Source organism: Pezoporus flaviventris, unplaced genomic scaffold, assembly GCF_033815535.1.
Source record: "Pezoporus flaviventris isolate CSIRO_AGI_PZ_B2104156 unplaced genomic scaffold, CSIRO_AGI_Pfla_v1 ptg000079l, whole genome shotgun sequence".
NCBI lineage: Eukaryota > Metazoa > Chordata > Aves > Psittaciformes > Psittacidae > Pezoporus > Pezoporus flaviventris.
This window is the reverse complement of record NW_026892627.1, coordinates 7,988,646-8,010,864: the sequence shown is the minus strand read 5'-3', so window position 1 is coordinate 8,010,864 and position 22,219 is coordinate 7,988,646. Positions and strand designations below refer to the sequence as shown.

Below are 22,219 nucleotides of genomic sequence, written 5' to 3'. Positions count from 1 at the left end.
AAAAAAAAAAAAAAAGTATTTCACTTCATTGGAGTGACACCCTATGTTTTTCTATTTTGATGTTTACTGCTAGCTGGTATTAAAAATAGGGGCTGAATCTATTAATAGCAGAATTCACATAAATGATTAATTCATATTATGTATATTAAAATATTGTACACGTATATAAATGGAGCACAATGGTATTGTGTAAAAAAAATTGATGAAAACATCTATACTCAAACTAAAAGGCAGCACATCACACTTTCAAAAGGAAAAAATAAAGCAACGCTTTCTGACACTTATAAAATAAGTACACAATAATTTCAAGAAGTCTCCTTTCTGAAAGTATTTGCAGACTTTAAACAAATGTCTTTTGACCTGAAATTTCCTTTTGACTTTGCAACAAGGGCAAACTGCCCAAGGCTTTGCTAATCAATTTCTTGTGTTGCAGAAAACAACAGAATTTGAATTTTGTCCAAGAATACAGTTTGAAATGCAGAAAATGTGGAAAGCTAACAAACATGCAATTATTTGCAGCCACAGTCTGCATACCAAGTGAGAAGAAAGCTGAATTAGTAATTTAACAGTTATTGCAACTTTAATACACAGAGCCACCCATCATGGCTTAAGGATGCAATATTCAAGATGGAATTTTTACTACCCCTCTATTAGTATGTTTCCTATTAAAAAATATCTTTGTATTCTTTGTAAGCATGGATCTTAAAGGAAAAAGGAGGGGGGCTTTTTCTGGTTTTTGTTCTTTTTTTTTCTTTTTTAGACGACTATTTCAGAAACCCATGATATCATAAACTCATATACGAATACTTGCACTATTTGCAGTCGTCTCTTATACTGAATACATTTCACATCCTGAAATCTTCCCAAGGGTCATGTTTTCAGCTTGCCACCCTGGGTTTTCCTTTCTGGAAGAATACGTGGTGCGAGGAAGTAAGCACCTGGCTGTGTGTTGCTCTTTCTTCTTCAGCCAGGCACTTTAAGTGCCACAAATCAGAGTTTTGCCTGTACCTCAAATCCAGAGGCCTGGAAACACTGAAATACAGAGAAGAGAATGCAGAGGGAACATGTCCAGCCTAGCCTTTCTATCGCCATCCGCCTTCTCCTCCTTTACTGCCTACATAAAACAGGCTGAACACAGAGTCTGGGCTGCAAAAGCCTGCATAACTTTGCATCTTGCAGATCTTCCGAGTATGCAGTCGTTTCAGTGGATAAAGGTTGAGAATAAAAACTGAATTTCTTAGTAATGCTTTTAAGGACTTTTTTTTTTCTTTTTTTTTTTAATATTTTTTGTCATTATGGACATTTTTCTCTCGTTCTTAGAGGAACTGAGGAACCCTTTCCCCTTAGGGCTCTTCCTGCTCGCACAATGCAGTGTTAGCACAGGGCATTCACAGCCAAAGGCCAATCTCCACTAAAAGAACTGAATTTTACAAAACACCTCTGGCACACAAGGCAGGGGGGTTTTCAGGCAAAGGTTTTGGTTGCTTAAGGGCCATTAGGCTGTCTACCCTGTATTTAGATTTAATTTAATGCTTCCACATCCATCTCTGTTCAGAGGTCTGCTAAGCTTCCGGTAAGTGAAGTCTCACCAGCTGCGTTTTCCTAGGAAGAAGTTATTATGAATTATCCCTAAAGTTTCTGAAACAGTTTTATTTGAACTTTTTCTAACACCAGGCATGGTTCTCCTGACTTTTATAGCACTGTGAGTGAGGAATAACTCCAAAGATGACAGCAGAGAAATCAGATGAGCAACAGAGCCACAACCTCTACAGCCTAAAGGACCAACAAATTTCCTTTGTTAGCAGCTGAAACTTGATTTATTTTATGGAAGAAAAATTACTGTTACTGGTGAGTGAATTATCTTCTTTTTGAGGAAGTGGTGCAATTCTAGATTACGGAAACAATATATATAGGGCTTATAGTTTATCCAAGTAGTACAACATAGCTATCATTCAAACATTTCAGGTCTTATACCAGCAGAATTTAAAAAGAAAATAAAAATTCCTCATGCCAAAGAACTGCTTCCCATGTATTTGAATCTTTAGTCATCATTTAAAAATTTGACGTTCCATTTTTCTCTTTTGAACTTTGGTAGAAAATTAGCCCTAATTTAAAACTTAGTAGTAACCCAATGGTGATTTCTTACAAGTGATTTATACCTAAACCTCTGAAGAAATGGATTTATAATGAAAGTGATAGCTCAACCCTAACTGCAGCACTGAGAATGGTGACACTATAATTAATGCATTGTTTCAGCTGTGGGAATGGTGACAGTTGTTTTTTTTGTTCTGGGGAAGAAATTTATAGTGTGACTAAAAAGGCAAAATGGAAAAAATATCACAGAAAAGAAACAGAACTCCTTTTAGCAAAGACATTAATTTACAATCCCCCTCCCAGCCTGGCAATGACAGTGTTTCCTCTACGGTGTAATTTATACCATTCTCCTCTACTAGATGGCAGTATGACATACGCTCAGAATATCTAAGTGAGGGGTTTTTTACTTGGTTACATAGGAAGCAATTAATTTAAAATATCATCTTACTAGCACAGAAATGGAAGGAAGAAAAAAAAGAACCACAAAAACTTGCCAGTGGATGTGTATATTGAAATCAAATCTATTTACTTACTGGTTCAACATTAAAAGCAAAAAGTGCATATTCCCGGTCAGGTGATACTTCGTATCGAATAGCCTTTAAAGAGACCTAGAAAATAAATCAAACATTGAAACAAGTCTTTTTTTCCAATGACATTTAGAACTAATTGTTATGACATCTTTCTAACAATGAAGAATAATACTGCCAGACCAGGAAAAATAACTCATCACAGCTCTTTTCAAACCTGGAAATGTAATGTGGGCACTTACACGCTTCCCTAACAGAAAGAATAGCTGCATTGCTGTGATCCTGAGCAAGCAGCCATCACAAAAACCCCCAGAACTTTCCTTACAAACTTAGTGCACCATGGCTGCCGGGGTAGCTGTGGGCAGCAGGCAGTATTAATTCCCTCTCATCACCTGCAGTCACTGGCTAAAGTGAAGGAGATAACAGTAAACACCTGCTGGAACAAATCAGTGTAAAGAAACACCACTACCTCTCCTGGTTAAGACATCAGTGGGAAAATTACCCTATTTTCCATAGTTAAAAAATTCTTTGGGATGCTGTGGTGATAGAGCTTTCCAGGTGCGCCCTGACCTGGGCTCTGCAAAGCTGAACTTCAAGGCTTGCTGACAAGAAAGGATGCCAAAATATCTCAGACTTGTCAGGACTTACCTTTTCTTTGTTCCACTTATCATTTGTATAGTGCAGGCATTTCTCCTTTCTGGTGTATTTCAACATAATACATTACTGGCACATATGACATCAAGGTCAGAGAGAGGTACCACTAACATGCCCCTCATACACTGCTCTTTAAATCTCACCTTCTCACCTAAAAAATTAGATGCAAATCCTTGCGAGATTCCCATTGAGCAAAATGGAAGGGGGAATTTGGGTTGCAGCATCCCACTCTGAGAGAGCTCCCCAAGGGCAGTGGGGGTGGAGGCAGTGAATGAAGAACCCATGAGACAGCCAGAGGCAGAGGGGACTGATTATAGAATTATAGAATGCTTTGAGTTGGAAGGGACCTTTAAAGGTCATCTAGTCCAACCCCTTTGCGAGGACCAAGTTCTTCTTCAACTAGATCAGATTGCTCAGAGCCCTGTCCAGCCTGATCTTGAATGTTTCCAGGTATAGGGCATCTATCTTTCAGGCAACCTAATGGGCTGATGGACCACCATGGATCAGAAGGAGGAGTACCAGGGGAGCCTGACAACCAGCAGTGTCATCATGAAGGCAGGTTTTATTTATTGTTATAACACAGTGAAAGTAAAACATGCCAAGGCAGCAAAAGTTTTTCTTACCCAGTGCTGGGAAGAAAGAGGACAAAGACAATGTGCCTGGATGAGGTGTAACAGCAGCTCTTGTATCAAGACTTTGTGGATAAATGTGGAGGTGATACTTTGCAGATTTATTTACTGAGAAGGCAGAGGAGCAAGGGCAGAATAGGCAGTAGAATGGCCATGTCATGAAAAATAGGATTACCTTGTAACACTGCACTTTTCTTACAAAAATTAAAAACCAGGGAAATAAACAGAGGACAAATGGAAGCAGTTTTACTTCAACAGACTTTGACATTAAAGGAAGCTAGCCCATTCCTTGACCCTTAGCAGAATGAAAGGGGTTACACTCTAGTAAAAGAGGATTGCTTATGTGGTGTAGGTTGAAGGTTAAATGGCAATATGTGAAGTTTAAAGTTGGGTCCAGCAGTAATAATTCAGTGATAAATTCTTTTTCTCATTAAAAAGAATTAATACTGTTCTTGAGATTTTTATAAGTCATATACAGAAAAATAAAATCAACCTGGAATGTAGTTTTACAGTTTTCTTGTGGATCTACTTTTAGCTTTTGAGTTTTTAAAGCTGTTTTCTGTAAATCTTTGGTTATTAAGATAAATCTCTGTTAGCCATCCTCTACCTTTGTAGTTTTACAAAGATACAGTACAACAAAACCATCCTAAATTAATCAAAGAGGTACTGCGGAAGTGACATTTTTTACCACAATGACATGATTCATATCTCATTGTCGAAACACACATAATTTACTTTGGAAGTTAACTTCTTGCTAGAATTATTAAAAACACTCTGACATTTGATGTACTAACTTCTGCCACAATGCTGGCTTCATCTACTACAAAAAACAATGCTAAAAACCACTTTCATCATTATAAATAATTATCTGTATCAGCTGTGAATTCATTTTCTTTTCATTCATTTTAATAGCCAACTACTAACTTCTTTTCCCAGTAATTTCTTAGGGTTGCTGTCACATGCAACTCCACTTCCATTCATCAAGCCTACTCATTAACAACACTGAAATTACATTTCAACTATTAGGCAAGAAAAATCAGCAAACCCACAAATTAAAAAATAAGCATTTGCATGAAGGAATGTGGAGAATGCTACCAACACACAGTATATTATACCAATTGTCTTTTCTATTAAGCATGCAAAGACGAGAATTATGCATCTTTCAATTATATAGTGTATGCAAGACTAGCTTCAAATATCTATATGATACTTTCCTGTAGTATGAAAGAAACTGAGTTTGCAGAATAATAACAAAAGCTGGAATTCAATTTCACATTATCAGTCATAGCGTAGCCCATAGCATTACCAGTGTATTGCTTCTTGACAATACACGAAGTTGAACCCCAAGTCATTTTCTGCTTTACTGATCCAACTGCAAAAGAACTGTGAAATTCTGCTACTCATTACAGAAAATACTTACAATTTTTTTGTTTTCTATTAATATTGTTGAATTGTTAGTTTCGACATTCCTCAGAATCACTGTGCCATTCTGGTTTCTATAAATGAATTCATTGTCTACAAGGAAGAAAAGAGAAGAACATTAAGGAAATTTGGAATTGTCTGTGTAGAAGCCAGTTATGGACTTGAACCAAAAGTACTGCTGAGAACTTCCCCCTAAAGAACACATTTTTTTTTAACACAGCCATTGATGTGATGTTAAAATGGCTTCCAGGCTAGTCATTAAATAACATGGTTAGTGTTTGTCAAATGTTTATTCTGCCACACTTTCCCAGAGCTGAATGCAAGAGGGTGACTTTTTCTGAAAGTACATATACAGCTTGCTATATTATTAGTGTAGGAAAAAAGAAGGTTAAAAAACATTCCTAACACTTAAAGGTTTCCAAGGTTCTCACTCTCTGTAGGAGTTTAATAATCCAGATGCCTGGAAAGTCTCTGAAAGGCAAAGGCAAATCACCCTCTAAAAAAGCAGATTCTGGAACCTTATATTGTGCAGATCTTCCAACTCTGCCATTTGTCCTGCAAACTTATACCAGAAGGAGATGCATGCAAAGAAATTGCCATTTCCACATGGAACAAGACAAAGAAGCTTGTCCCTATTGCACTTTGGGACTACTACAGCACTCAGGACATCTGGACAAGGACAAGAGTCCCTTCCAGAATCCTGCACAGGCAGAAGACAGTCTCCAGCTCTCAAAGTTCAAAGCTTACTTGACAGAAAGGTTGGTGTAGACATACGAAAGAAACTCCAAATGAGGGTTGGATAGCAGGTCAAAGGTTCAGGATGAAAAAACATAACATTAAAGGGCTGTCATCTTGTCAGATGTCATAAACTGAAGTTCAAGTCTGAGCAGTGCTTACACGCACTGCCTCACAGATAAAACATAAGATGTAAGTCCCAAGCATCCTACAAGAGTAGGGTTACTGTTTTTTTGCAACCGGGCTAAATGAAGATTGAGAACTGATGAATCCCACCAAACTTCTGCCTCCAGTTTGAGTTAAGGAAACAATTCCTCATTGCCTACCCTCACTGTGTTTACCCCGGGGTTGTTATCACAGTGCATCCCACAAGTGTTAGGGACACAGAAATGGTTAAACATTATCCATATTGGCTGGGATAAGTCAAAGGCAAGTTTAAATCCTACAAGATTCATACAAGCACAGACCCAACTTACTGTAACCACAAATGTGTGTGCTGCCCATCTTGGGGTAACATGCTGAAGACATGACTGGGTCCAGAGCCTCAGTCTTACAAAACTTTGGTGTACAGACCTAGCATACTCCTTCCTTATCTGTGTTTCAGTCTTATTTCTAAGCTGGTGATGACAATTCTCTTCACAGTCATTAACCACCTTTGAAAAATGCTCTGAAAGTGTAGATGAAAAGCTTTAACTTACTACTATCAATAAAAACAGTCATCTCCTACATATCACAGTTTTACATGTAAGTGTAGGAAGAAAAAATCTTTCCTGAGATTGGGATGAATCAGATTCTGTGAGGCCAAATGGTTGCTGCAACACAGACGATCCTCTCCAAACAACATGATTTTAGAGACTTCAGATTCTCAGTGTCCAAATCACAGCAGCAGCCCTTCAGTCTCATAGGTAAATTTCTGAAAGCATCTCTTTATTTCAATTATGGAATAAATTTTAGTAATACCTTGGGTCATCAGTAAAAACATAAATTAGGTAATTTGACACCAGAATAATGAAGAGAGCTCCTGTTTTGATTTGACAGTATTAAAATTTTGTCATTAGCTCTGGAGTGTTGTCCAAGAGCATGGTATTTTCATGCCTGATGATATTCTGGACCTTAAAATACTGCTTCATACAATTTATGGCTGAACAAACTAAGATTCTTAAACCTGGGAAAGAACTGATTGAACAGAACTAGAGCAGAAATCAAAACAGTTATAGGCAGCATAAAGAAGACAAATAATGAATGCTTGTTCCTTGCCTTTTCCAAAACAAATATTGGAGGCATTAAATTATACCAGCCAGTGACAGATCCAACACAAATAAAAGGGATTATTTTTTCACGCATAAAGTAAACAATCTGTGGAAGTCACAGTCACAGAGTAGAGACAGTGCCAGGACCGCATATGGGTACAAACAAGAATTAGAAAAATGGAAGAAAAATCCATCGAAGACTATGGTCTTGAGGTGAGACACTTTTCAGAAAGCCCCTATACCTGTGATTCTGAGGGACTCAAAGTATATCCTGAATTATCATCTTGAGAAATTCACCTGCTTTTTAAATTCTTCCCTAAGCATTTGCTCTTGTCCTGACCCAGACACCAGAAGAAATGATGCAAAAGATCTCTGACGTCTGATCCAGCAGCGACTTATTTACAACTTTTAACTTCCAGCTTCCAGATCCTTAAAAATGCCTCTATGCTAACAATTTAGGAAGCTGTAGTCGTTTAAGACCAGCTGGTAATTCAGTACCACGCAGTCTCTCTCTCACTCCCCCCGCTTCCTCCCCCAGCTCCCAGAGGGATGGGGAGGAGAATCGAAAGAATGCAACTCCCATGTGTCAAGATAAGAACAGTCCAGTAACTAAGGTATAACACAAATTACTACTGCTACCACCAATAATAATAATGATAAGGGAAATAACAAGGGAAGAGACTACAACCGCTCACCACCTGCCAGCCAATACCCAGCCCGACCACATAACTGCCCCCAGTTTTACATCCTGGGCATGATGTGCTGTGGTATGGAATACTTCTTCGGTCAGTTTGGGTCAGGTGCCCTGCCTCTGCTTCCTCCTGGCTTCCCTTCTTCCCTGGCACAACATGAGACTCACAAAGTCCTTGGTCAGGGTAAACATGACTTAGCAGCAACTAAAAACATTGGTGTTATCAGCACTGTTCCCAGGCCGAAAGTCAAATCCACAGCACTGCACCAGCTACTAAGAAGGAGAAAAATGACTGCTACTGCTGAACCCAGGACAGAATTGATACAATAAAAGGTATTAATGCTTCCTACACACCTGGCCTTTATATCCTTATACCATTAAGGATGACACATCATCTGTATGCCACAAAGGATGAAGTTATATGTGGAAAGTATACAGTCCGAATTTTAATTTTCAGGTATTCCAGAAATAACTGGAATAACTAAACTGAGACAAAGAATATTATGCAATTATGAGATATTTTGAAAAAGATAAATGCTTTAATTGTTACCCTATGTTGACAGCACAGAATGTTTTCTAACTGCATACTAAGTTCAGACAGAAAAATCACATTTTAAATATGTCCAGCTAAGCATCTAGGTAATTGTAAGCCTCTTAGGGTATTTTGTAATTGCAGAAAAAACTAGCAATGAAAAGTTCAGTACACAGGTAAGTAGCTTATTAATCTAATGAGTCTGTGGGGCTGCTTTATTTGGTAGCTGTTTCTTGAGCATTGTATGAACTGATGGAAGTTACACTACTGCCCATAATGACATCGCTACTAACATTTTATTGTTCCCTATGCTCTAAAAAACCTAACATTTTAACAAACTGTGAAACTTCAAGATGACTACATAAAAGTTGCTCCACACTTGGAAGTAGATGAAAGAATTTCCATTATTTGTTAAGGTGTAACAAGTTTAAAATCAGGTGCAAATCTGCTGCATGCACTTCTGGTACAAATAAGGAAGAATAAATGAAGCAGTGCTGATTTGTTAGGGCTGTAAATCTTGCTATTATATTCAATACAAGCCATCAACACAGCATCTGAATTAATGAACAGAAAATTGGTCTGCTTAAGAGAAGAACAAATTGATCTGCATTATATTCCAAGCAAAACACTATGAGGTTTAGGTGGTCTGTATGTCAAATTATCATAGTCCTCATAAGAATCGATGAATAATATTCCTGGATTTCTGTTTGAAACATGTGATTTGTTGCAGTGCAAGAGCATTTATTTAAATGGGACAAACCTCAATCAAAGACAAAAAGCAATGCAGTAACCTCTGTCTGTAATGAATTCTGTCCAGCGAGCTGATGAGGATTTGCAGCCTGATTTATAGTTGTCACCACAGCTGATAAAGGTCATCACTGCTTCTCATGTTTTATACCTGCCTTTCTTTGGGGCTGGTTTTCAGTGTCAATGATGCTGAAAATGGTAACTTTCAGGCATAAAGCCATGTATTCCATTTCTTTAACAGCAGAGTTCACTTGACCAACTTCTTGCCACTCTTTCAACTTCCAGGAAATTGTGTGGTTGGTAGGATATATTACGTGTCTGTGAGTATAGACACAGGTATGTAGTCAGGCTTACGGGTGTGACTGATTCCAGAAAATACTGATTATTAGAAATAATGGTACAGAATCAGCATAGAGGAATGGGGGGAACTTTGGCAAAAAGTCTTAAAAGCCTGCTAAGCAGAACAGGTAAAATGAGAAAAGCCAACACCAAAAATGTATCTGCCATGTCAGAGCTTCCCAGCTTCTCTGTACACCTGTCTCAAATTCAGTCAGGAATAAACAAGCAGAGCAAAAGGATCTAGTGACAGGGAGCTCATGTCCCTTGCAGTAGCTCTTGTCCCTTCCTCACCAGGAACAGTACACATGTGAGTTTGCTTAGCCTGGCAGCTCTGCTCACTGGCCTCTTGTTTAGGCTGAAACAAGACAAAATGATGGGATTTTTTTCTAACAGAATAATGTTCTCAAAAACATTTTTAACAAAGCTGTAATTTGTTACCGGTTTAGCAAGTGACAAATGAAAAGCATTAAGAAAAAAGAAGTTATGAAATTCTGATGCAGAGCGTCAACAGTAAGAGTTAGCAAAAAGGAGAAGGTAGTATCAGGACTGTTAGGACAGCTCCAGTTGTTTAGAGCCACAGACTTAGAGGAAAAGGCAACTTCTCAAGTCCTGCAGTTTCAGATGAACAGACATGAAAGATAATTGAATGAGTCTCAGTCTGATGAAAGTCGGCGTTGAGGGAATTATCGTTCTCAATCCTTAAGATTAAGGAAGATTGGTGAATAAAGGAAGTTTAAGTCCTGAAGTTGTTCTGTACCATTTCAGATAAATGAGTCTCTAGATAACAGCAGAACCATCAAGTCTGGCAAGCAAATTATGCTGTGTCAAGAGAGCAGACGGCAGCACACCCGGCAGGAACGAGCCTGCATCGCTCCCCGGGGCCTGAGGTCACGTTGCACTGGTCCACATATGCTGCTGGGCTGGAGCTCTGTACTAGGACGGCGAATGTCACAGGGCCACAGAGGGAGGACTAGCACTCTTTCTCATCTCTGCTCCTGTAGGAAGGTCTTTGCTAGATGTGACCTCTGGCATGCCCCACAGCAGCTGGCAGGTACCTTGCATCTAATGGGCTTTACAGTGGTGTTAGAAATCCTGAAGGAGTCCTCTGAGCTTTGCAAGAAGTGAAAACACCACATCCTATTCAACCCAACGAAGCCAATTATTGCAGCTGAAAACAAGTCAAGAGCCTGATGTTATCACCCTCTCTCTTCCAAAAACTGAAAAGCTGTTGTGAGCTTTTTAATGACCCAAAGCAGTCAGGTCTTCAGAATTTTACTTTACCTCTGAAGGACAAGCCTTCCATCAGCCCTGCAGCACTGCCCACAGCGATGCAGGGCAGCACTCGGCAGTCAGCCAGGCTGACCCCCTCCCCCCTTTGCTGATGTGATGGCAATGCCTGAACCAGCCAAGGGTTTCTTGGAGTCCTCCCAGGCAGGTATCGATCAGACACAACTGGTTAGCACTTACCATCTAACAAGATAACAGGCAGGAAGGCTGCAACAGTAGGACAGATGCTTTTTCAAACAGAATTGTTATTTTCAGACTGGCAACAGCATGTACTACAGTTGTATTCATTTGGAAAAATACGTGAGGATGAGGCAGTGGAATTAGAATAAAAAGAAATAATTTTATTCTTATTTAGGATCCTAACAAGATTTTTGAAGGGCCAGGTGAGCCCCAGCACAGCAGATGGAGACCAGAGGTGGGGAAAGGATTCCGGCGGATTTGGACATGCCACAGCCCTCACTCCCAGGACACACACACCAGGGCAAAAGAAAAGGGTCCTGTTGGAGAAAGCAAACTTAAACTACCCACAGCTGACCTGCAGCACATGGGGTGAAACAGTCATACTGGCTTGTAGTGATTACCCACATTTGCAGGATTGGGGAAGGCTACCAGTTTACACTGAAACACAGTCTGTCTCTATGGGAACAGCATCAAAACCAAACCAGGTACCCAGGCAGGCTGTGGGCTGGGCAGCAGGGAGTGTTCACTGCTGTGACTGTCGGCATCTGCACCCACAAGCCAGCCCACGTGCAGCAGAGCTGAGGAGAGTAGACATCAGCACCAGGCACAGCACTGGATCAGTACAGTCATCCCCATAGCTCACAGGAGCATCCTGCACAGAAAGTAGACTGGGGTGATTTAGGATTTCCTGCAAAAAAAATACTGCTTTCTAAGGGACACAGGGAAGGGAATAGGACAAGCTGGGGTTAACAGGCTACTGTGTATGGGGCCAAGACCTTAAAAAAACTCTTAATCCTGCCAAATGCAGCAGAAGCATGGGTCTGTTATCTTCAGAGAATGATTCTGGAAGAAAAAAGATGAGGTTTTGGGAAATAATGGAAGCAGAGAGGAAAATGACACAACAAGGTAAATTCACAGAGGAAATAAAAACTGTCTGAAAAAAAGCCAGCAAACATCAACAAGAAGCACCAAACAAGAGGAAGAAGGTGAAGCCTGATATGAGCAGGGAGAAGGATGAATACAGATAGTCTTAGGGAAATACTTATTTCACTTTGTATTTAGTAGGCCTGCAGGATTATTGACTCATTCAGGACAGTATCTGCTAAACAGGAGTCATGTAGGTGAGCAGACCCCCAGGATCTGCACTCCCTGGGGCAGGTGTGGTTTACTCCTCAGAATAGCACAGGCAATCAATGTTCAACAAACACTAGGACCATGCATGCTTTCTCATTGTTGTAAAACTGAACCACAGAGAACATAATGCAACATAAAAGCACAATCAGTACCCGATGGAAGCCTATTCACGTGTCCAGACAGATGCAATCCCAAATTCATGTGGAAAAGAAGACTGTTGTGATGATGCATTTAATGCTATGATCTGTTGTTCTTTTGAGACATACTGCAGTGCATCTATTTGATATTTATAGCATGTACCCATAAGCAACTGAATCTGAAATTCCCTCCCCAAAACAGAAGCCAAGCTTGTTTTGATACTAAGCTGCTTTCCAGAGAGAGAATGCAGAGAAGGCTTCCCATCCCCTGTCCCCTGATGCTGCAGTAAGGTGGCTCTGGGGTAACAGAGAGAGGAGGAAGCAAGGATCACAAGTAGTGAACAGCATTTACAGACTCAAAGCTTTACCTCACGCTCAGTGAGAGCTGGTACCTGAGGAACTTGGCACTTGTAACTCTCCACAGCCCCCAACTACCACCCTGCCTTTTGTCTTCAATCCGCCTGCCCCCACCAGCAACTCATTTTTCTTTAGCCTCACTACTCTGCAGTGCAGGAGTTATACTTTGTGACAATTATGCAAGGGAGCAACAGGGGACAGTGAACAGCTTGCCTTTAACAACACTGCTACAGCCTTAAATTCCAGGAGACGACTGAAATCCCATTTTTATCTTTCTGGCATTATGGGTCATTATCCTTTTACTGTTTCCAGCTTTTCTTTTTTTTTTCTTTTTTTTTTCCACATGAGATTCTGAAAGGAAAACTGCTTTAGATAGGTGATTTACTGTAATTTAGCTAAATGCTGTATAACACATTGCATTGGTATATTAAGTAAGTACAACATGATAGAATGTGCTTTATTATGCAAGAAGTGGTTTTAATTGCTCATCATCTCAATGCAGTTGCACTTGGTGCACCAATATACCGCTTTTACAGTAGTAACAGTAATAGCTCAGGAAAATTCCCATATCAGTGTGCAGGCTTTTAAATTAACGTGTCAGATGCTCGAAGGAGGCCAAGTTCTGGGAAAACTTAGAACTATAAAAATAAGTAATGCCAGTCTGTTTCTCTTTTTTGTTTAATCCTGTATCTTTTAAGATCCAAACTCAAAAAAAAAACCCACCTTATTCAATCATATTGAGAGAAAACCTCGGCACCTGAAATCCAGGCAGAGCACACCTTTGAAATTTCAGTCCCAAATCTGAAACCAGGTACAATTATGCTTCTGCTTCTCATTTGTGAGACTGAACTCCACTTCAAAGACCCCTAATCTGGGAACTCTATAGGCTCACATCACGGCTTAGTGTCATAGGCATGAAAAGCTGAGGAACCTCTGAGAAACGGAGAACATGTTTCAATTTCAAAGAGCTCCTCTTTCCTGCTTCTACCTGCTTTTATAACACGAGGAAGAAGGGTGGGGGGAAAGAGGGACACTACAATTAGGAAAAAAATGAATGAGAGTTCCTCTGGAGTAAATCCATTTTGACTCTTTCCAGGGCAAATCATCCCAATCACAAAATTGCTGCAAAATCCTAACAACAACAGTAAAAATATACACCTTGTCGCTTGCTGCTCTCAGTTTATCTCCCTGTAATGAATGATAGAAACACGGGGACTTTCAGCACACTGAACTGACTTTGCTGCATTTCAGAGCTGAAAAAACTTCCTCAAAAATTCTCTGCCATCCATTTTCCCTGTTCAGTTGTGCTCACGCCATGTGCTCTTCAAACCCTAGATGTTACAGCAGGAAAACTGCAGATAACCCCTAGGTTACCCAAGTCCAGACAGCTAAAGATACACTCATCCCTTGGATCCCCTACCACAAACTTCCTACATTCAGCACAATTGCCAAAAGCAATTTAACCACAAACAACTAATTTCCCAGGAAATGATCCCTTGATGCCTTTATCCACACCCCATATATTTTTCATGGTCTCACCATGTGTCAAAACAAAGTGTGGACAGCAGGAAAAATATATATCAACTTATCCCAGCTCCGCAATGTGGCTGGAGTGGGTGACACAGCCCCAAACACACAGTGGCACAGGTTTTACTGTGAGAACAAAAAAAACCAAAAACCCTCCACGGCTTTTGCCAAAGTTTTTGTAAGCTATTGTGAGAGCCTAAGCTACAATTCCTGCTTGGTTGTCCCCATCTTGCCTGCTCCATGCAGGTAGAACCACAGAATCATAGAATAGTTAGGGTTGGAAAGGAACTTAAGATCATCTAGCTCCAGCCCCCCTGCCATGGGCAGGAACATCTCACACTAAACCATCTCACCCAAGGCCTTGTCCAACCTGGTCTTGAACACTGCCAGGGATGGAGCATTCACAACCTCCCTGGGCAACCTATTCCAGTGCCTCACCACACTAACAGTAAAGAATTTCCTCCTTATATCCAATTTAAACTTCCCCTGTTTAAGTTTGAACCCATTACCCCTTGTCCTACCACTACAGTCCTTAAAGAAGAGACGCTCCCCAGCATCCCTATAGGCCCCCTTCAGATACTGGAAGGCTGCTATGAGGTCTCCACTCAGCCTTCTCTTCACCAGGCTGAACAGACCCAACTTTCCCAGCCTATCTTCATACAGGAGGTGCTCCAGTCCCCTGATCATCCTCGTGGCCCTCCTCTGGACTTGTTCCAACAGTTCCATGTCCTTTTTATGTTGAGGACACCAGAACTGCACACAATACTCCAGGTGAGGTCTCACAAGAGCAGAGTAGAGGGGCAGGATCACCTCCTTCGACCTGCTGGTCACGCTCCTTTTGATGCAGCCCAGGATATGGTTGGCTTTCTGGGCTGCGAGTGCACACTGCCTGCTCAAGTTCATTTTCTCATCGACCAACACCCCAAGTCCTTCTCCGCAGGGCTGCTCTGAATCTCTTCTCTGCCCAACCTGTAGCTGTGCCTGGGATTGCTCCGACCCAGGTGTAGGACCTTGCACTTGGCATGGTTAAACTTCATGAGGTTGGCATCAGCCCACCTCACAAGCGGGTCAAGGTCCCTCTGGATGGCATTCCTTCCCTCCAGCGTATCAACCGAACCACACAGCTTGGTGTCATCGGCAAACTTGCTGAGGGCGCACTCAATCCCACTGTCCATGTCAGCGACAAAGATGTTGAACAGGACCGGTCCCAACACCGACCCCTGAGGGACACCACTCGTTACTGGTCTCCAGCCGGACACTGAGCCATTGACCACCACTCTTTGCGTGCGGCCATCCAGCCAGTTCTTTATCCACCCAGTGGTCCATCCATCAAATTGATGTCTCTCCAATTTAGAGACAAGGATGTTGTGTGGGACAGTGTCGAACGCTTTAAACAAGTCCAGGTTGATGACGTCAACTGCTCTACCCCTGTCCATCAGTTCTGTAGCCCCATCATAGAAGGCCACCAAGTTGGTCAGGCAGGATTTCCCCTTAGTGAAGCCATGCTGGCTGTCACCAAGCACCTTGTTGTTTTTCATGTGCCTTAGCATGCCTTCCAGGAGAATCTGCTCCAAGATTTTGGCAGGCACAGAGATGAGAGTGACTGGTCTGTAATTCCCCAGGTCATCCATTTTCCCCTTCCTGAAAATGGGGGCTATATTTCCCTTTTTCCAGTTGTCAGGAACTTCACCTGACTGCCATGATTTCTCAAATATGATGGCCAGTGGCTTAGCAACTTCAGCACCCATGGATGGATTTCATCAGGACCCATGGACTTGTGCACGTTCAGATTTTTAAGATGGCCTCGAACCAGTTCCTCTCCTACAGTGGGCGCAAGGTCTTCATTCTCACAGTCCCTGCATCTGCCTTCCAAGACTTGGGTGGTGTGGTCAGAGCCTTTGCCAGTAAAGACCGAGGCAAAGAAGTCATTCAGAACCTCAGCCTTCTCCAAATGCTGTGTAGCCAGCTCTCCTGAGAGCTTCCTGAGGGGGCCTACATTCTCCCTTGTCTGTTTTTTATTTGCTATCTACCTGTAGAATCCCTTCCTGTTATCCTTTATATCCCTAGCCAAGTTTAATTCTAACTGGGCCTTAGCTTTCCTAACCTGGTCCCTAGCTTCCCGGACAACATCCCTGTACTCTTCCCATGCCGCCTGTCCTTGTTTCCACTTATTATAAGCCTCTTTTTTCATTTGAATTTTCCTCAGGAGCTCCTTATCCATCCAAGGAGGTCTCCTGGCCCTCCTGCTGCACTTCCTTCTGGTTGGGATGCAACACTCCTGAGCTTGTAGCAGGTGATCCTTGAATATCAACCAAGAGTCTTGGGCCCTCCTGCCCTCTAGGGCTATATCCCATGGAACCTTCCTAAGCAGGTTCCTGAAGAGGCCATAGTCTGCTCTTTTGAAGTCCAGGGCAGTGAGCTTGCAGCACGCTCTTCTCAGTGTCCTGAGGATCTCAAATTCGAGCATCTCATGATCGCTGCAACCAAGGCTGCCCTGGAGCACTACATTTCCAATGAGCCCTTCTCTGTTGGTAATCATGAGGTCAAGCATGGCACCTCTCCTTGTCGGCTCCTCTATTATTTGCAGAAGGAAGTTGTCTTCTACGCAATCGAGAACCTCCTGGATTGCTTGTGCCGGGCCATACCGTCCTTCCAACAGATGTCAGGGTGGTTGAAGTCACCCATGAGAACAAGGGCCTGTGAGCGTGAGGCTTTTCCTATCTGTCTATAGAGTGTTATATAGTACTTTTGCTCCAAGCACTCCCTGCTTGCCACAGCCCAGTGCAGCATAGGTCTGCCTCATTTAGTCTGGCTTCATGCAGGGGAGTGAATAACCCAAGGTTTTACACGAAAATGTAATAATCCATTTGACACTGAGAAAAAAAGGAATCCATGAATAAATTTTCATTAGAATGTGACCCCACAGCTTGCTTTCTTGATTCCTCTGTGCATTTCCTTGACTACTTCTCTTTGCCACCAACCAAATTACACTTGTTAGCGGCCATGACAGAGAGAATGAACATATAAAAGGGCTTATTTTCCTTTTCATTATTATTATTGTGGGTGGAGTAGTGAAATGTCAGTAGAGACTGAATGAGACCTTTGTATATTAACAAGAAAATCTGCTGTGTATACAGCTCTGGATAAAATTTCAATTATCTTGGTGTGATTTATTGCATGAGCCCTTTTATGCTACCCTATCATTTCAGATAGGGTAAATCTATCTGGTGAAGTATGACTGTGTTGAAGTTTAGCTGTAAAAGAAGTCTGGCAGAACCATGGCCATCACCCTGACTTAAGGTTTGTGAAAATCAAGGCAGGTAAGACATGAAATCCAACATTCTGCACATTTTGGCTACCAGTCCATGTTTACTCTGTTTGGACTGGACACAAGAGGGCACCATATTACACAGCCGATGGAAACACTTTCAACACTTGCAAGAAACCATCAATAAATAATTGGACACAATGATGAGCAATGGACCAGGCAAGGAATGCCGCCTGAAGGAGCACGAAGGCTTCCCACACCCAACCACAGGGAAACTGCTATTGGAAGAACAGTTTGCAGCTATACATACAATCCCATTGTTTTTAAACTAAGTGATAATAGAATGAAAAACTTGGTGTCAATTAAGTACATAGCTTTCCCTTAAAATTTCAAATTTGCCCACAGTGACTGGGCCAGCTCCTGCAGGGACCCTCATGCTAAACCCAAAAAATTATTCCTGAATTTCTTATATCACTTTTTCTTGTCCCTATTCCTCTTTCCACCAAGGAATCAACATCATTTACTGCCTTGTTGGATGTTGGTCTTGAGTCAGTTGTGGTTTGCTGATAAAAGGTCAAACATGCTGATGCAGGTGCTGAAGTGAAGGAGCCAATAAGACACCTGGTTTAATCACAATGGATAAAAATTGGTTATGCCAAAAGAATGCCTGGTCCTTTCCTGAATCCTGGTCAACCTTTTGTCCAAAAATATCTTCTTAATGGGTTCTCTGTGGATTAAAAACTTTCAGCAGGTGGCATTAAAATCAAAGAATGCCCTTATTCAATGAATATGACTTCTTCATAATTTTCTTGATTTTCTATCCTTACATAATTTCTTTGTTACTCAGGGCAACTCTTCTTTTTATTATGCATTTCCATGCTTCTGTCATGGTCTTTGTCCTCTTCTGAACCATGTCTACTCCCATTAGAATCTATCTGTTTTGGATAGAGCAACCCAAACTCACTGTAGCGATCAAGGTGATAATGTCCCTCAAAATGGATAAACCCATGCTATTTTCAGTATTGTTCTCCTCTGAATATAGTCCAATATTGTTTTCCCTAGAAAATGTTGATTGCAACAAAAAATTGATTACATATTCTCAGTTTCCTGCCCTGGAGAAGGAAAGCAAATATAAAATATGCAATTCTAATAAACTCTTTCATGTTTTTCATACTCACAGTATTCTGGCTTGATAATTTAGCCATATTAGCCATTCTGTGCCCATTAGGAAAAAGATAAGGCATACTACAATAATTGGCATATAATTCTACTTATAAAAATATCTTTGTTTGTGAGGCATTAAAAATAGAGAAGAAATAAAGAATAAATGTGAAAGGTTAATTTGTTTTAAGGCCATATCTTATTCATGCTACCAAGATTGGTATCAGCTAAATGCTTCAAGGTAAAAGGTGACAGTAAATTCTCACAAACGCTGCCCTTGAGATTAAACCTGGAATTAAACCCTGGAAGAAGTAAAGTAGAGAACACATGGAACAAATATATATATATGTGCACTTACATAAATGTACAAATAGGGATATTTTTTAAATGGCTTTATGACATTTTTTTATGTCACAATTCACAACACCCACTCCCACGGGGAAGGTGAATAAGGAAGTAAAAGATACTTCTAAATTATTAATAAGGGTCCTGGCTTATGCACAAGTTTTCCAAGAAACATGTCTTGTAAAATGAGTCAGTTCATCAACCAAAGTAATAATAAACAGCAGTAAAAACAGCTTCACATGGCACAGAGCATGTGCATTAACCCCATTATGGGGCAGATGGGCCAGCTCTATACCTCGCTGGCTCCACTCTCTGTTGATGCTGCCAGACGGCTGAGAAAGCAGGGCCAGCTGCAGGAGCAGGTTTGGGGCATGGGCTCTTGTCTACTAGAAAATAGGAAACTTGACTGCTGAGCAGAGAACAAGTGTTTATTAGGGTGACAGTAAATTACACTATTGGAAAACTTTCTGGACACTTGATCCAAGCAGAACTGATGAATAGTAAATAGTAGTAAATGTTTGTCCCAAGTTTTGCTGGTTCTTCTCAGCCTGCCTGAAGGTACCACAGTATTCAGATATTACTACACTGCATGTATGGCAAGGCCAATGCTTTCAAGGAACACCTGGACTGACTTATTCTGCATAAATGACCACATTGAACATAACTGCAATGAGCCCAGAGTCTCTTTGAATTGCTAGATTTACCACTCCTGCAATGTACAGCTGATTTTTACAAGGTCCTATGCATGCTAACATAACCATCATTTATCCAGTAGATCCAAAATTTTGCCCTGTATGGGGAAATTGTTTCTGAGCTGAAACATATTTTTCCCTCTTCTTGGCTTGGGCATTGAAATTTCCAACTGCCTTTTTACGAGACTTTATGTTTTCTCCATCCATGTAATTGTAAACTGCTTTCCTTGGAAAGTGAAAATGCTTTGAAGTCAATTATCCAGACTGAATGATAACAATTCTTAAGAATTAACAAATCAGGTATAAGACTTCAAAAGAATCTGATATCTTTAAAATGCATTTTCTAATGAAATTAAACATTCGATTCTTTTCATTAACCTTTCAAATATGTTTACACTTTGAATGCCTATGCAGATATAATTTTAATAATGTTTTTGAGTACTAAAAATTTTAAGATTCATTTCATTTTCTTTCTGAATCAAAGTAAACATTTTTGTAAGTCATTTGTCCCTAGAAGCTGGGACTTTAAGTCAAGTAGCAAAATGAAAATTTGTCATTATACCCAGCTGTCAGCATCGTGAAGGCAAACACCATGCCCCATCGTACACAAACCTGGTGGTTACATGTTCAGATCTTTCTCTGCATCAATCAAATGTTCTAGTGAGTTGTTTCTCACTCTCCTTTTCCTTGTGCTTTGTTTTCCTTCTTTCATCTCTTTACACTTGTGTTCTTACCTTGCTAAGCATGAGACCAGAAGTGGATTTTAAGAGGTGTTACACTCTGATAATAAGGGATTATTTCTCAGCATTTCTGTCTCAGGATCACTTACAGGACCACCTTATTTTCTGTCAGGGATTATTTCTCGTTACTGGCAATGGAAAGAGATGTCCACAGTAATCAGATTTAAAACGCAGGAGTATGTGTATAGACCCAGCCCTGGTTTCACACAAAGTTGAGCAAGTCCTGCTGGGGACCTCTATCGCATGATTTTATGGCATCGTGATCACTCAGTATGGTATAATATGGTACCAGGTCATACAGATTTTAACTCTAACAGAGTGACTTCTGGGGTGAGGGCCAAACAAATTATATTACATGCATGCATATGCCTTGGAATTCAAATAATTTGAACACACTTGAAAGGTCAACCCCAATACTTCTATGTAATCTTTGTATGTAGCTCCCATTCTCTCTAAAATTATATATTAGAGATGGAAAACATTCAAGAAATGACAAGGATGGTTCCAAGGCCCATTAAGCAGATAAGAGCAAGATTCCAAGTAAGCAAAAAGAAGAAGTTCCTTATGTGACTGGTCTTAGGCCAGTGAAACTAGTTGACAAAGGACATGGTGGATGCGAGAGGGTCTGGTGGACATCTGGTAAATGGCTTGGAGGAGAAAAACATTTTGGGTTATGAAATAGAATAACTACAACAGGATTTAGTAATTCCCTGACATAAAAAGTGTGTGATGTTTGCTGCCCTCTCACTCATCCTTGTGCGCACATATTGACTGTCATGGAAACAGAATTTTGGTCTGGGCAAACCTTTGGTCTCTTCTGTTCTTAATTGAATTTTCAATGACTTAAGTTTTGTATATCTACATTTTAAAATATATTTCCTTGATCACTGATAATTATCTCATTCTAAATTTCTTTTAATGAATTATATAAGTCTGGTACTATTTCATGTAAGAAAACAAAAAATAGTACTGCTTCTTATATGTTTAACAGCTTAATACAGTCAGAAGATCCACCCTCATGAGGGACTTCCTTTTTTAGATATGTAACTCTTTGCCTGAAAAATTTTCAGCTATAAATAGCTGAGATAAAGTTTAATTACCAGAAATACAGTATTTCCGGTCTCCGTATGATGACATTTTCATATCTCAGCATATATATATTTAATGTTCATTAAAAGGAACAAGTGAAAGAATACATACTGATCTAATTAATCCTTGGTAAGCACTCTATGTTCAACAAGTGTCCAACAGCAGTGGAGCAAGTTCAGGGAAAGCTACTGACTTAGGAAAACATGCTCTGCACTAAGTAGAAATCTCCAAGAAGGAAGCAAAGTTGTATAGGGCAGTGTGAAAAACGGAAAATCGCCTTGGTTAAAAAAAAAGAAAGAAGGAAAGTTGCCTTCTACAGAATAGAGGGCACCTAAAGGTGGACTGTATAGAAAGACATAAACCTGTCTGGAAATCACTACTGAAGGTACCAGCAGTACATAATAATCATGATCAGCTGCTTAACAAGAGGCCCAAACACTCTGAAGAGTTCTCCCCTCTCCATCATCCCTTTACAATCCTCCCTTGAATGTGCTTCTTGCCCAGCACATCCTCCAATTACGCACTTCATTTCTCCCTTTGTTTTTCCCTATGTGCTCATCTCCTAGGTGATCCTTTCACAAAATGTTTCCACCCTTACACCAGCCCAATTGTCAGGCAAACCTTCAGAAAATTCATGCAAACCCTCATTTATAATCTCCCTTACCTACAGTTCAAAACTGAG

At 40.6% G+C, this 22,219-nt stretch overlaps 1 protein-coding gene across 8 annotated transcripts in view; it reads right to left on the bottom strand.

Moving 5' to 3' along the window:
- The window catches only part of DPP6 (dipeptidyl peptidase like 6), a 565,175-nt gene that overhangs the window by 141,767 nt on the left and 401,189 nt on the right, over positions 1–22,219 (bottom strand). For 7 of the 8 annotated variants that reach the window (XR_009747077.1, XM_061474523.1, XM_061474525.1 and 4 more), the window contains exons 4-5: positions 5,325–5,419; positions 2,628–2,702 (exon numbers count right to left, since the gene is read on the bottom strand). Coding sequence is in view for 7 of the 8 variants with exons in the window: in XM_061474523.1 (XP_061330507.1) it covers positions 2,628–2,702; positions 5,325–5,419 (170 nt within the window). In the remaining variant the exon portion in view is untranslated. Of the gene's footprint in view, positions 1–1,130; positions 1,774–2,627; positions 2,703–5,324; positions 5,420–22,219 lie in introns of those variants that run through there. The other variant, XM_061474529.1, reaches the window with a different exon arrangement.